This window comes from Punctularia strigosozonata (assembly GCF_000264995.1).
Source record: "Punctularia strigosozonata HHB-11173 SS5 unplaced genomic scaffold PUNSTscaffold_24, whole genome shotgun sequence".
Lineage (NCBI taxonomy): Eukaryota > Fungi > Basidiomycota > Agaricomycetes > Corticiales > Punctulariaceae > Punctularia > Punctularia strigosozonata.
This window is the reverse complement of record NW_006767456.1, coordinates 137,776-152,229: the sequence shown is the minus strand read 5'-3', so window position 1 is coordinate 152,229 and position 14,454 is coordinate 137,776. Positions and strand designations below refer to the sequence as shown.

General features: G+C 55.4%; 4 protein-coding genes across 4 annotated transcripts; 3 read left to right on the top strand and 1 right to left on the bottom strand.

Annotated features, from left to right (window-relative positions):
- Positions 1–117: 117 nt before the first annotated feature.
- Positions 118–2,448, top strand: PUNSTDRAFT_147005 (uncharacterized protein; the record flags this gene model as incomplete). The annotated part of the gene is made up of 3 exons (XM_007389166.1): positions 118–1,382; positions 1,432–1,621; positions 1,691–2,448. The coding sequence occupies 3 exons, from the start codon at positions 118–120 to the stop codon at positions 2,297–2,299; spliced, it is 2,064 nt and encodes a 687-aa protein (XP_007389228.1). The 3' UTR covers positions 2,300–2,448.
- Positions 2,449–2,531: 83 nt separating this feature from the next.
- On the bottom strand, positions 2,532–7,547 carry PUNSTDRAFT_56157 (glycoside hydrolase family 38 protein). The gene is made up of 24 exons (XM_007389165.1): positions 7,170–7,547; positions 6,994–7,060; positions 6,736–6,935; positions 6,225–6,680; positions 6,013–6,167; positions 5,841–5,957; positions 5,783–5,791; positions 5,655–5,731; positions 5,538–5,596; positions 5,401–5,484; positions 5,216–5,343; positions 5,132–5,153; positions 5,051–5,078; positions 4,942–4,994; positions 4,315–4,892; positions 4,216–4,265; positions 4,008–4,165; positions 3,928–3,949; positions 3,794–3,874; positions 3,617–3,741; positions 3,419–3,554; positions 3,270–3,368; positions 2,845–3,220; positions 2,532–2,793 (listed from the first exon to the last, which is right to left on the bottom strand). Exons 1-24 carry the CDS (start codon positions 7,473–7,475, stop codon positions 2,730–2,732), a joined length of 3,450 nt encoding a protein of 1,149 aa, XP_007389227.1. The 5' UTR covers positions 7,476–7,547; the 3' UTR covers positions 2,532–2,729.
- A 695-nt stretch (positions 7,548–8,242) lies between these two features.
- PUNSTDRAFT_116968 (FMN-linked oxidoreductase) lies at positions 8,243–9,633 on the top strand (the record flags this gene model as incomplete). Its single annotated transcript, XM_007389164.1, has 6 exons — positions 8,243–8,402; positions 8,457–8,560; positions 8,621–8,873; positions 8,932–9,111; positions 9,172–9,458; positions 9,514–9,633. 6 exons carry the CDS (start codon positions 8,243–8,245, stop codon positions 9,631–9,633), a joined length of 1,104 nt encoding a protein of 367 aa, XP_007389226.1.
- A 2,474-nt stretch (positions 9,634–12,107) lies between these two features.
- Positions 12,108–14,394, top strand: PUNSTDRAFT_116967 (uncharacterized protein; the record flags this gene model as incomplete). Its single annotated transcript, XM_007389163.1, has 6 exons — positions 12,108–12,154; positions 12,225–12,532; positions 12,591–12,990; positions 13,050–13,218; positions 13,281–13,770; positions 13,826–14,394. 6 exons carry the CDS (start codon positions 12,108–12,110, stop codon positions 14,392–14,394), a joined length of 1,983 nt encoding a protein of 660 aa, XP_007389225.1.
- Positions 14,395–14,454: the final 60 nt, after the last annotated feature.

Below are 14,454 nucleotides of genomic sequence, written 5' to 3'. Positions count from 1 at the left end.
TCTGAGATTCAATTTGTGCCTCGCCTGCCTTCCACTCGATCTTCAATGTACACCATGGCCAATAGCCTTGCCTTGACCATGTTTTCTGCCTTATGAATGATTTTCGGCGCGCTGGCAATGTCAACCGATGAAGACTTTGCCCCAGAACGTAGCAAACCCGATGTCAGGCAACACTACCTCACTCAATACCGCGAACATCTCGCGTCCACCAACAGTCACCTTGCTGGAGACGATGGAGACCCCCTACCACCCTCGTTCGTGCCACCAGCGGGTTTCTGGACTTCGTCTGAGAAGTCCAAGTTCTTCCATGGCCTCTGCGTTCACTCGAGACTTCGGCCGGATCTCATAGCTGCATCCATCGAGACCAAGAGCGTGTTAGACGTCTGTGCATACATCGATAGCCTCGAAGCCGTGATTCGCTCGAACGCAAGCGACGACAGCGACGGTGAAGACGAAATTCCTATCGGACTTGAAGCTTTTGAGCCAGCTTTCGAAGTCTCGGAGGAATGGATTGCGCTCGAGGAGTCCGCGGCCGAAGGGTTGATAGTAGCAGAGCCCAGTTGGGCTGTCAGCTCCCGTGACCACGCTCGCAACGAGGAGCTGCGAGAAAGGAGGAACAGCATGCGCCAACGAAGATCAGTGGGACCGCAAAAGGGGCGGGATCGGGCCGGTCAGCAGGTGCGGAAGAAGGAGTGGGAGCAGTGGAGAGACGAACGGGAGAAAGAATGGGCGAGAGAGGACCTTCTAGAGGCGTTGGACGCGCACAAGCTCAAGGCAATGGACGCGATACTGAGGGATGGCGAAGAACGGAGGCGGCAAACTGTCGTTCCGAACGCGCCCCAGGGTTCGCGATTTGCGTCTCCTGCAACTCCTGGAGTGCATTCTGAACCCTCGAATGACGACACGCCCATCGATCCAGCCTCACCGTCCGAACCTCTCGACGCTGGTACCTCCGGTCAGGCGTCTCGCCTTCCCAGTCTCACACCCGAACCCTCTGCCGATCTACTTGAAAGCCTCTCACCCCGGCACCGTCGACAGCTTCAGAAGAGACTATGGATGCGACGGAAGCGCGCTGAGGCCCGTGGCGTTGCGCCATCCTTAACCGTCGAGCGCCAGAAGCCGGGGCGGAAGCGGAAGGTTCCCGACAATCAGGGCGATGTTGCTCCAGATACAATAGCCAAGAAGAGCAGGAGCATCGAGGATGATGACGATGTGTCGGATCGCGAGTCCTCGACTGGAGCTCAGAAAAATGCCCACCAGGGCGGCATCACACTGCACTACAAACTGAAAGCGCTCTTCGCCGATTTGGACCTGGATTACGCCGGCTTGCACAAGAACGGATTGGACTTCTTCCGAGTTGCAGCGCTGGGACGATTGATCAGGTACCTCGACCCACATAATCTCTGCGAGCCGATGCTTAAACCTTACCAGACTCTACGCGTCTCGCCATTCAGCAGACGAAGACGTCCAGTATCATATCTCTGCAAGCGTTGTTCAGCAACTATACTCCATCATTGTTGCCTTCATAGAGAAAATCACACGACGCGCCATCACTGTCACCGAACAAGAGCGGAGGACAAAGCTCCATACCAAGGTGTGGCGGAAAAGTCCGTCCGACATCGTAAGCGTAACCTGTTTTTTTTGTGGAAACGACTACTAAAATACATCCCTTTTCCATCGTCGCTTGTAGCTCACGGCTCACGATGTTGAGTACGCGCTCTCCATCACGCCGATCTCGGTCACGGGCGAGGTATCCTCCGACGAGAAAGACGCCGACGAGCCAGAAGACGGAACATCTTCCAGCGCCGCGCCCACGGATACTCGTAAGCGCTCCGGATCCACCAAGGGCGCTCGTCGACGAACTCAGCGTACACCAACTCCCGCCGTCCCCCACGTGCATGTCCATACAGTGCCGTCGCACCCATTCGTTCGCCTTCCGCCTACTTGGTCTCATGAACGCGCCGAGCTGGGTCCTGCCCCTAACGAGGACAACGACGGGGATCTGATGCCGCAGGAGACGGACGAGGAAGAACTGCTCGCCGAACTGCAGGAGGACGAAGAGCAAGACAAGCGGGATCTAAAGCTTGGGGCGCAAGTGGAGAAGAGTTTGTGGGCTGTGAGCAGGCGGGAGGAAGCTGACCAGTCGAATGTCGAGTCAGATGCTAACTCGTGGCGGACTGGGGGCGAAGAAGATACCGACGCACGAGGGTCCGTCGGCGCTAGGGTGAAGAGAAGGGCACGTTCCGTAATCCCTCGGAGCCGCATCAGGAGCAAGGAGTTCATCGAGGACAGCGAATAAGCATCGCCCCTTGCCTTCTGTTGATGGGGCCTGCCCATAGAACCTCACAAAAGTCTAGCTTTTCTAACTTACGGTTTCAGCCCGACTACATATTTGTCTCAAGCATTATCGTACATTACAAGTGCTCTATGAGCTGTGATAGTCACGATGTCCCTGGCAAACGCTTCAGACGCACCAAACTATCCCAACAAACTATGGCACCGCTCAAAACACTGCACGACAAATATGGAGCAACATCATTTTTTGCGCGTTGCTATTTTTACAGTACAGTCGTCACTTTTGCAACTGGAAGTACAAGTGTTGGCATCGACAACACTGTAAGAGGCTCAACTCGCCGGGGTCAACGATCACTCGTCAACTATTCTTCACATACAACTACAACCCTTCCTTCGCTGAATCGATCATATTCGGTTGCCGCCAGTGCTCGGCACTAATCGAAGGATTTTGCTTCGTAGGTAACATCGACCCAGCTGTCATGCTTACCTTGCCTTGGCCTGCAACGAGCTGTCAGCTGTACATCCTCGTTAACAAGCAGCGTCTCTTACCTTTCCGCCGCAGCATCTCGGAGGCTACTTTCGAGCACTAACTTGACCGTCTTGACCTCAAAGCCATGGAACTCTAACGGGAACGTGGTCTCCGCCATCGCATCCGCCTTGGTGAGGTTGAACTCGGTGATGTGTTCCTCGAGCAGGTTAGTGAGGTACGCTTGCTTGACGCCAAAGTGCTTCGCAATGTGCAGCTTGGCCCTAGCATGGCCTCCGAACGCTTCGTAGAGACGAAGGATCACCGTCGTAGTGTGCTTGTCGTCGTCATCCCCACGTTTGACGGTCTCGAGGAAGACGTTGTGGGCACCGCTAACGCCGAACGGAGGGCGCATTGTCGCCAAGGCCGACTCAACGCGCTCGTCCTGCACGTAGCGAGCTATGGCGCAATCAGTCGCTGATGAGAAGCGATCCGCACAGTGACATACAGTGAATAGGAGCATTGAACAGGTACGCTGCCTGGGGCACGTCGGATTCCAAAAAGTGGCCAATATGGGGCATCACCGCCCACGAGAATTGGTGCGTGCCTGCAAACTAGGTCATTTTGCTGCATTAATGATGCTCATGGCATACGCACCTTGGTCCTGTTCCTCGTCGGGGGAGGTTGCGGCACGCAGCAACGAGATGTTGAGGACGTTGCCTTGGCAGGAGTAGCCGTATTTCGACTCCGACAGGATCGCCACGCCATAGCCGTACTCGCTCAAATCAGCATACTACATGGCAGATTAGTGCCAATCCTAGAGAAACGTGCAATAAATGTTGGCTGTGAACATACCTTGTGCCCGCACACCTCGAACTTGGCCATGTCCATAGTAGTATTCTTGTGTGTTGGGCGTTGTACGAAGCCGAATTGCGTTTCGTACGTGGCATTGTCGTTGTGAATGTTTAACGGAAGCTCGACTGCTCGCTATCAGCATCCAGGTTTCAATGTGATAAAGATTGGGATACTAACACTTCAAGAATTCGTGCCTTTGGTGCCAATCCACAGTGGCATCAAAGACGAACAAAGGACGCGAATGGTGCTTCAGGGTCGCTGGATTCTACATCAGTAATGAAGTTATCAATCACAGCATTAATGATGCTCACCCGGGACTGCGTCTAGGGAGATCTATGGAAGCAGAAGGTTTCAGGAAGAGCAGATACACGGTTGCAGGACCTCTGCTCACCGAAACCTTGATCGTGCTCTGGCCATACTTGACTTCAGTCTCGACCGTGGCACGCAGAGGGCCCTCGGCCACAATGCCAACATTGCCGAACTCCAGATGTTTCCCCTTTTCGAGATGGTGGATCTCGACGTCCCAGGCGTCCCAGTTGTTCGGACGATCTGTTTGACGTCAGTGTTGGCGTTCACTGTAGCTGCACGATCAAGCGTACCCTCGAAAATGACAAGACCACCGGAGTGTCCTTCCGGAATGAGCTCCCGTCTGTGGTATATCAGTGGATGAGGCAAGCGAACGAGGTAGTGTAACGTACGCAAGTTGGACGTCGTAAAGGCTCGTGATCCGACCCTTGTTAAGGGTCAACTGCACGCTTGCGTTCCGGAGCACGAAGTGGTCCGTGCCGTTCGTATACACAGACACCGGAGCACAGTCCGCAAACATCCCCGTGGGCCGCACCAGGCTCGCACCATCAGCGCCCTCCATCAGCGCGTACCCCGATGCGCCATCCTTCGATACTTGCACCAGCTTGTTCTTGAGGTTCGCAGCGCCGCCGACAAGTGGGACCTTAACGACCTCCCTCCTGGGGAAGAAGGTCGTGTTGAAGCCCACGAGGGCCGGTGCGAGAGCGGGCTTGAGCGAGACAGCGGCATCTAGCGTGGTCGACTCAGGGAAAAGGACCTTGAAGGCATCTTCGAGGGCGAGGTTGAGGTCCTTGCGCACTTCGCTGTAGAGTTCCTCTGCATCGTCGTAGACCATACCGATGGCGGATCCGGGTAGTACGTCGTGGAACTGGTTGAGGAGGACCTTCTCCCAGGCGGTGTCGATAGTCTCCTTCGGGTACTCGTAGTCCTTGCGGTGGAGCTTGTATAACGACGCCAATGTTCCAACCAGCTGGTCGACGAAGTCAAAGGATGCCGCACAAAGGCATGGAACAACTAACCTCGACATCGCGCAACAAGATTTCAGACTTGCGGTTGCCCTTCTTGATTGAGCCTCAATGCGAATGGATGAGAAGATGATCACTTGTCAATGACGGCCAACACGCATACCATGGGAGGTGTATGTGCCACGGTGGAACTTGCAATTGATATGTAAGTAATCGGTTTCGTAAGATACAACATCCCTCTTACCTCCAAGTACAGTTCTCCATGCCTGAGTCCCTGCATGTCAGCTGCCTATTCGATCTTTTCTGATCGTTGATAGAAGGGCCATACCAGTTCGGCAACGTCTTGCCAGCCTCAGTAGTCTTGGTGATGTCGTCGAAGAAGTCCTCGACCGAGCTACCCATGGACACAGGCGGTAGCTCGCGGTGCGCGTTCGTGGTGGCGCGGATGCGGCGAAGCTGATGAAAGGAATAAATGTACACGCCTAGGAAAGAAGCTGAAGATAGACGGCGTACGTTCTCAAGCATTTTCGCGAGCGGGCCACCTCCGCCGTCGCCGTTACCAAACACAAGCAGCGCAGTGTCGTTGGACTCCAAGTTCTGAGACGATGTCGATGAGTAAGAGCCCAGGGTAGCCAAACGTGACCGAAAACCTTGTGGTTGGTGATGCCCTTGTTTACGTCGCCGACGGTCGCTTGGGCGGTGTACGTATCTGAAATGTCGATCAAAGATCCATTCGACCGTGCATAGGTTGAGATGAAAGAACATACCGACCGGAGTCATATGACACAAGACTTGAGTGCCATCGATACCCACCCAGTTGAACGTCGAGTGAGGGAATACATTTCTGCGAAATATATGTCAGTGAATACTCGAGCCACGGCATTTGTTCGCATACATGTTGTTCCTGACGAAGGTGAGCACACATCAAGACAGTTTAGTTGCATCAAACTCACCAAGAGAGCTTCTGTGTAAAGAAGTACTTCATGCCTGCTTGCCGGATGAGCTGGGGCAGTGCGCCAGTAAGACCAAACGAGTCCGGTAGCCAGGCGGTGTCGCAGCGGAAGCCGAAGCTGTACGAATTCGCTTTCAATACCGCAGTTTCCTCAAATGAAGATGGATGCTAACCGGCTTTCGAAATACCGTTGGCCAAACACGAACTGACGAACGAGCGCCTCTCCGGAGGGCATGTTCGCGTCGTTTTCAACCCACGAGCCGCCGACAGGGTGGAACTTGCCCTCGAGAACCTTGGCCTTGACGCGCTCGAATAGAGGGGGGTAAAGCTACATGTTTCGTGAGTTGATTGCCGAAGCACTGTACGAACAGCAGATGCGAAAAACCTGCTCGAGCCACTTGTACTGCTGCGCTTGGCTGCACGTGAAACGATGTTCCGGATACCGTTCCATGAGGTCAACCTGAGTAGACCATGACCGCGCGACCTTCTGTTGCGTGACGCGGTACGGCCATAACCACGCCGTGTCGATGTGGCAATGTCCGATACCCCACACGAGCGGGCGCTCCACGCCTTCCTCGTAGATCTTCTCCGCCTTGCCGTCCCAGGCCTCGCCGAAGACCTTCCAAGCGAGCTGGCGTGCGGCGGGAATCGTGGACGGGTCATCGTTCTGGAAAACGTTCATGATTGCGTTTGCGGTCGTGAGCGCAAGGTTCTGGAGTGGGGTGTTGCCCGGGAGGGTGTCGACGAGCTCGCGGAGGGTGGTAAAGTCCCAGAAGAGGGCCCAGGCGTCCAGGTTGGGTACGACAAGGTCGGCGGAGCGCAACGAGAAGTAGCGGTTGTTCTACGGAATCACGGTCAGCATTCCAAGTCAAATATGAAGGACAACGTATGCTCACGTCCGGAGGACCGATACCGCTGATACCGAACATGCCGTTGCAGCTGCTCTCAATGACGAAGTCGAACGTGCCTTTCTTGCGGGCTTCGGGCGGCAGTATGAACTCGACGCGACGGTCTCCGCCCCAGCCGCCGGTGATGCCCTGGAGCGGCTCACCGGCCGTGGTGAAGATCATGGCCTCGCAGTCAGGGTCGAACTCGACTAAAAATAGAAACTTGGTGTTAGATGAGCTGGGCCATACCGTTGGTGAAATACATACACTGCACGCGCTCGTACTTCTGCCATTCCGCTGGGAGATTTATGGTGACCTTGAACCAAACGTTTGTCTGAAAATCCAATCAATATATCATGCGCGAGAGGAAAGTAACGCGTATGATTACCCCTAATTGTCGCAATCAGCCCCGAGATCGTCTCATTCCGCCATATTGAACACTCACAAGATGGCCCAAACGTTGCGCCCTTGCCTACGGGGACGAACTCCTGCTTCATCGCCTCCGCAAAGCTCGGTTTCGTGCGGTTCGGCGCGGTCCATGCCTGGAGCTTCACGTGGTGCGAGTCGTCGATGCGGTGGTGGTACATCACCGACGACAAGTTGACGTTGGAGAAGTGGCCACCCTCAAATGTCGCGAGCCGGTCTTTCGTGAGGTGCTTGATCCATTTGGCGCCGCCGGAGTAGTTGAGCTTGGGATAGGCAGGGACCGATGAGGTCCCCGGTTTGGAGTGGCCGTGGTTACAGGCCATTGTGTCTGGTAGTGAACGCTGGAAGGATGTATACACCAGACACTCTGTTGATGCTACTGGACCTCGGGCAAGATATGGTGGTGGATGGGTTGGACGTCGTGGAACGTGCAGCTGCGTATCAGCCGACCAACGTGATGCGGGGTTGTTGCCCCTTCGGCATCGGCCCGGCAAAGCACTCCTTCTCGTTGACCACCATGCCTCCGATGAGAGCAAGGTGCTATGAAGCACCGGCCGGCGCGCTTTATGCTATCTCCATCCTAGACGCGACGACAGTTCGGTCCAAGTCTCCAGTCGAGGTTTTCCGAATTGAAGCACTACACTGTATATAGTCCTATGGACATCTCGCCTAGAACGACGGACTCTCAAGTTCTGAGCTTCGACGGCTCTTCTGCCTTTGTGTGCTGGCGAACTATTCTCAGAGAAATTGCGAGCTGGCGCATACATGCGCAGTGTACCCTTGTGCACCTTCACGGGTCGACGACCAGACTCAGTACATGATGCATAGCCAACGCTCCCTCTTTTGGTTCCAATGGCCGATATGTCTATCTTGTCAGCGAGGACTCTAAGGGGCGGCGATCGGGACATGGGATTCAGGAGCTGACTGATATGATCTATGTGATCACTAAGCGCGTCTTGGACGCGCGTCGCGCTATCGCAGACGCGAACAACACCGCGGAGCGCGTATAAGAAACGCGTCTCTCAACCACAAATATGTATTGCGAGCGCTTTCCACTCGGGAATTCCGCTCCTGATCATTTGTTGGCTCCATGTCCGCTCAGAGCAAGCTCTTCCAGTCCATCTCTGTCGGTTCCGTCGTACTGCAGCATCGCGTAGTCATGGCTCCTTTGACGCGCTTGCGAAGCACTCCAGAGCACGTCCCGCTGGATATTGTCGCAGAGATGTACGAGCAGAGGTCGCGCACGCCAGGTATGAACATGCACAACTCTTTCATATATCCTCAGCTGTTCAGACAAAGAATAGGCACTTTGTTGGTTGCTGAGGGCACCATGATATCACCAAACGCTGGAGGATACCCCAATGTTCCGGGTATTTGGAACGAGGAGCAAGTCTCCCAATGGAAGAAGGTGCGTGCTCCCCTGGGGTACAAAACGATTGGAATGGTGTTATAACACAGCGAGGCGCAGGTAACTTCGGCCGTTCACAAGAACGGCTCATACATGTTCTGTCAGCTCGCTGCTTGCGGGCGCGGTGCCAGCCCTGCGGCACTCAAGGCGGAGGGTCCGTTTGACTACGTTGCTCCGTCTGCCATCAAGATCTCATACGCCGAGGACACTCCTCGCGAGCTGTCCATACCCGAAATCAAAGAGTATGTCCAAGCATTCGTTGAAGCCGCGAAGAACGCAGTTCACGCTGGGTTCGATGGGATCGAGATCCACGGTAAGGTGTTGGCTCTCGCTCTATTTTATTCCAGGCTGACTGTGAATGTGGGCCACAGGCGCAAACGGCTTCCTGGTAGATGAGTTTATCCAATCTGTGTCCAACGAACGGACGGACATCTACGGAGGCTCTGTCGAGAACCGCTCCAGGTTCGCACTCGAAATCGTCGATGCGATCGCAAGCGCCATTGGAGCCGATAGAGTCGCGCTCAGGCTGAGTCCGTGGAGCACAGCCCAGGGTGAAACCATCTCCCGCATTCTTCTCATTTCGACGACTCTTTGCTCAATGTGTCTAATAGACATGCGCATGCCGGATCCCGTTCCGCAGTTCAGCCATCTTGTCGCTGCCCTACGTTCTGCTCACGCGGACCTCGCATATCTGCACGTCATCGAGCCACGCGTCGTGGGCGACGTAGACAAAGACCCCTTATCTTATGATTCTGCCAGAGAGTCCAACGATTTTCTGAGAGAGATTTGGAAGGGAAAGCCGTTCATCAGCGCGGGTGGGTACAATAGGGAAAGCGCGCTTGAGGCGAGCGAAAAGACGGGGGACCTGATTGCTTTCGGAAGACACTTCATTGCCAATGTGAGCATTCTATGGAATCACGTCAACGCTTACTGGCTCATTGCGTTGTCCGTAGCCAGATCTCGTGGAACGGTTGAAGAGGAACGTGCCGCTGCACAAGTACGACCGGTCAACGTTTTATTCTGTCCGGGATCCGAAAGGCTACATAGACCAGCCTTTCGCGCAGTTGGATTAGACATCAGGGCACATGGGTAATACGTAGCTCATGATCAAGCATGTCTATTGAGTAGTTCGGGACTGTCCAAGGGTTGGCGATCTTCATTTCAAAGTCTCGGTCGGAGGTGACAGCGGTGTGCACCCGCAGCAGACGATGATCGATGGATTGATCTGTGTTTATCATACACGTTAGGGCTGTGAAGCTTATTTGAAAGCTTGTGGCACCCACAGGAGAGGCTGAACCACCACACGGGCATTGTGCGATGACATTATTGCAGTTAGGGGCGAACGCATGGCAGCGTTGGGCCAGAATGAGGACGCTGAGGGCGATGACAAGCGCCTGCGTGAAGACGAGGTTGTGCTGCATGTTCCACCGAGCGATGCGACTCTTCGGCACGACTAACGGTTTGCGCTCGAATTCCATTATTTATATTCAATTCTTTGCAGATAGCAGACGACAGCCGGCGCTACGCTTGACCATATACGTGTTGTCGCCCCTCACACCACTGTCAGAGAGATTGACGATAAGGGAGGCCACTTTGATTTTGAGAATGGATACTGAAACATCAAGGTACCGAATGCCTTCGGCGCCAATAAACCTACTCACCCGCACGTAGAATGCACAGGTAGAGATCCCCCACAATCGTATGCAAACTAGAGTATGCTATTACACGCATGGCTTCTCGATCCTATCCGGCTGGGGACTCTTGCATTTACAACATGGAATAATCGAAGGATCTTCCTAAGCAACGTAATATGAACTCGTTGGTGAGTCATTGCATTGAATATTGAGGTAAAGGCACATACAGGGGGGTGAGAAACCTCCACAACATTGGGGGATGAATGATGCTAGTCAGGCATTTTGCAGCGCACACAGCTTGCGAAAGAAAGCGGGAGCTAGAGCGCTGAGTTTTCGGAGCGTAACAAGGGGCATTATGCGCATTGCGTCGTCGAAGTGGGGGCCATGTTCGGCAAACTTGTTGTTATTATACGTATCTAAGAAGGTTTAGCGGTACACAAGATAATATATACATGTCACACGGCCCCTGCGCTTGGCCAAGCTGGTCGGCTCACACCCTTCCACGAGTCGGTAGCGCGTTGGCAAAGACAATCCTAGGGATATAAGCGAGCGTGCACAGGTTCGTGATTCGAATGCCACGCCACGGTTTGCATCTTCGCGTCTTCGCGTCAACAGGAGACTGCGTTGACCCGCGCGGACCACTGGAGTTGTTGTTGTAAATCCGCATTTATAGTCGGGTGCGGCATTGCTGTATGATAGACAATAATACAACAATCTATTCTACCATTTTTGAGTTGTCCGTCCGCTTCGCGATTCGATCGTAAACGACTGTGACCACTGGAGTTTGCTTGCATATTGCTTAAGTATATACTTATGGCGTGTTGAACGTTGAACCTTGCTGCGAGCGTCACTTCCCTTGCTTGAGCCATTCCAATCCATACTAGCTGCCTTAGGCAAGGGCATGCTCGTTGATGTGGACGAATCCGAGTGCTTTCACAGAGTATGACAGAGCTCGCAAAGGCTACAGAAAGAGAGGGAATGTTCTCACGGGCATCGAGCCAATGAGCGAAATGCCTCACACGTGTTGCGCCGAATTGCCTCACCTTCCCCATCGACCATCATCTCGTCTTCCTCCCTCACAGCGCAATGATGCCCTTCCCCCTACTCTACGCGAATACGGTGTCTCTCTGCCCATGCTCTACTACAACATAGAAGGGAATATCGCCAGCACATCAACAGCTTCATATTCAATGCTTATCAGAGGCAAGCACGGCCTACGAGGCACGGCGACCTGCGAAGGATAAGGTGAGTTTCGACGCCGGCTTCTTCTTCTGGTCCTCCTCAATGACGCTGGATATCCTGATCTCAGAAGGATATGTCGATCATTACCCACTATAGTCGCTCAAGGTCTGCTTGACCAACAGTCGCGCACACGACTTCAAAGCATGAGCGCTGCGCGTTCGGGGAGCCGCAGTGCTTCGTCCGCCGTGCACGTCCGCAACCTGTAACCTCCGTGCGAGGCTGCTCCGTTCCGATGTCTGCCCTTACCTCTCTCCTGCATGCCATTGCACGTCTTGAAGCCCTGGCGCGGGTTCACTGCAGCTTCTTGCAGCAGAAGCGGACTGCTGTCTTCCAATTGCTCCCCTAGCGCCTCTTATACCTCACCGTCGAAGCCGTTCCTCTTCTCCTCGAGATGATATGCGCTGGACGGCGACGACGGGTTGTGAGGTGTTCGCCGAAATGCCGCCCAGACTCCTCCCAGTCTCCACAGCAGAGCGGCAACGGTTGCCACAGCCCGGGGGCCGCGGCTATTTGTTTCCCACGATCGCCGGCGCCGCATCTCGCACTTTCCCAAGCGCCTCTCTGGATATCGTCTCATCGCCGGACGCAACGACGACGACGGCCCCACTCCCGACTCAGGCTAGCGTTCCTGCCCATCCTTGACTTGTCGTCGGGTCTTCGTCTGCGAAATCATGTCTGGTACACCACCCGTCATCCCGACGGAACTTCAGGTTTACAAGTAAGCGCACCTTATCGTCTGTCAGACGGCGTCGGTGACACCTCGGGCGCCCTCCCTCTGTCTCTTCCAGCTCATACGTCGAGGATCCGAAATGGCAACGCAAGTTTAGCATTATTTGGGGCACCGCCGCCGGCATTGCCATCCTAATCTCGCTCCCGCACCTTCTCCGCGCAATTCGCAGTCGTCGAGCGTTCGCGGGCCTCTTTGGCGTCTGGGAGGACTGGAGTGGCAAAGCGTATCAGCCAGTGGCGGCTAGCGACGAACGAAAGCGGAGTGGTGGTTCGCCGGGATGGAAGGATAGAGTGCGAGGAGTGGCTAGGATTGTCACTTCAGCTCTCCTCTGGACATTGCCGGGCACAGAGGTCGACGTCGGACAAAGTGCGTTTCCAGTTATCCCCTTCCTCATCAGAATCGGGAGCTGATCTGTCTATCGCAGTGCTCATCATCATTGGCTACCTCGTCACCGTCCTCGTCTGCATCACCATGAAGTCTGAGCTCATTTCTAACCCGAACCGTGCCGGCTTCCTTGCCTTGGCACAATTCCCAGTTGTCTTCCTATTCGCCACCAAGAATTCACTGCTGTCGCTCCTCCTTGGCCCGGGAAACGGCTACGAGAAACTGAACTATGTCCACAAATGGGCCGGGCGCGGAATGTTCATCGGCGCCGTCGTTCATGGCGCACTCTGGATCCGTAACCACCTGCAATACGGCCTTCCGATTCTCGGCCAGCAAAAGGAGACAAGCGGTGTCGCTGCCCTTGGTGTTCTCTGCGTGATTGTGCTCACGTCGTTCCGATCTATTCGGAGATTGTGCTGGAATTTGTTCTTCGTTGTGCAGTACGTCGCTTTCCGACTGCAGATGAGCTTCATCCGGATGCTGATTGTCTGTGATCTAGTGTGTTGGCCTTTGTCGCGTTTTACGTGACGGTTTGCTACCACACGATCTACGCTCGCCCATGGGTCTACCCACCACTAGCCTTCTATGGTCTGGACCTGCTCATGCGCCTGCTCCGGTTCCGCATCAAGGACGCGACGCTGATCCCCGTCGATCATGCCATGACCATTGTAAGCCCCGCATCAGTCTACCTGAGGCTCCTTTTGTATTCACAACTGACTGCTTTCCACAGATCAACGTCCACGACTGCTCTGGCGGTTGGGTCGCCGGCCAGCACGTCCGCCTGCGCGCCTTTGTCTCTGGTCGCCTGTTCGAATCGCACCCACTCACGATCATGCGCGCCCCGCCCTCGACGTCCTGCTTGTCGCCGAGCTCCGCGCGGGGTACGCTTACCCTGGGCGCTCGCGCCGTTGGCGACTGGAGCCGCGAGCTAAACGCCTATGCCCGCGCTGAACGCGACCGGACCTCCAAGGGCAAGGAGCTCGATGGTATCGACACCACCGACCTTGGCGCGGACGTGCAGGTCATGATCGACGGTCCATACGGCGGCTGCAGTGTCGACCTCGGCGAGTTCGAGAGTGTGCTACTCGTCGCCGGCGGTAGCGGTGCGACATTTACCCTCGGCATGCTGGACGACATCGTTGGACGCTGCGTTAGGCTCGGCCGGCCAAATGGCGAACGCACGAAGCGGATCAAGTTCGCGTGGTGCATCAAGTCCTTCGGTGCGTACCGTGCCCCTTTCCTCCTTCTCCTTCCTCGATGCTGATCGATATATAGGTGCGATCGAGTGGTTCGCTCAGCCGCTGATGGAGATCGCGGCCGTCGCGGCGACGCCCGGCTCCGGCCTCGACCTCCACGTGTCCGTGTTCGTTACCTGCCTGTGCAACCCGGAGGCCGTCCCGCCAATTCCCAACTCGGACGTGCGGGTCGGGCGCCCGTCGATTCATAAGATGCTTCGCGACTTCGTCACGCCACCCTGCGCGCCGTGCGCGGACTCCGTCGCGAAGGGCGCGTCGTGCTGCTGCGCGCCCGATACTGCTGGCACATCCACCCTTTCCACCGCGTCGGCCTCGCAGCCCGGCGTTCTCAGCGCGTCGGAGAAGGCGGCGGAGACGAAGCTCGAGGTCGAGGAGGAGGAACGGTTTGCGACGGAGTGCGACTGCGAGGCGGGTGATTTCGATGTCCCCGGGTTGCGCTGGGTTGGGCTCGGCGGCGGCGTCGCGGTGTGCGCGAGCGGGCCAGAGCGGCTGACGCGTGAGGCGAAGAACGCGGTAGCGAGGATCGGCATGGCGCGGAGCGTCGCGCTCGGCGGAATCGCGCTGCACACGGAGCTGTTCTCATTATGATAACATGATTTGACGTCAGGTTTGTGTTTGTATGATTACGGACGGGAGCTTTTGGGGCTC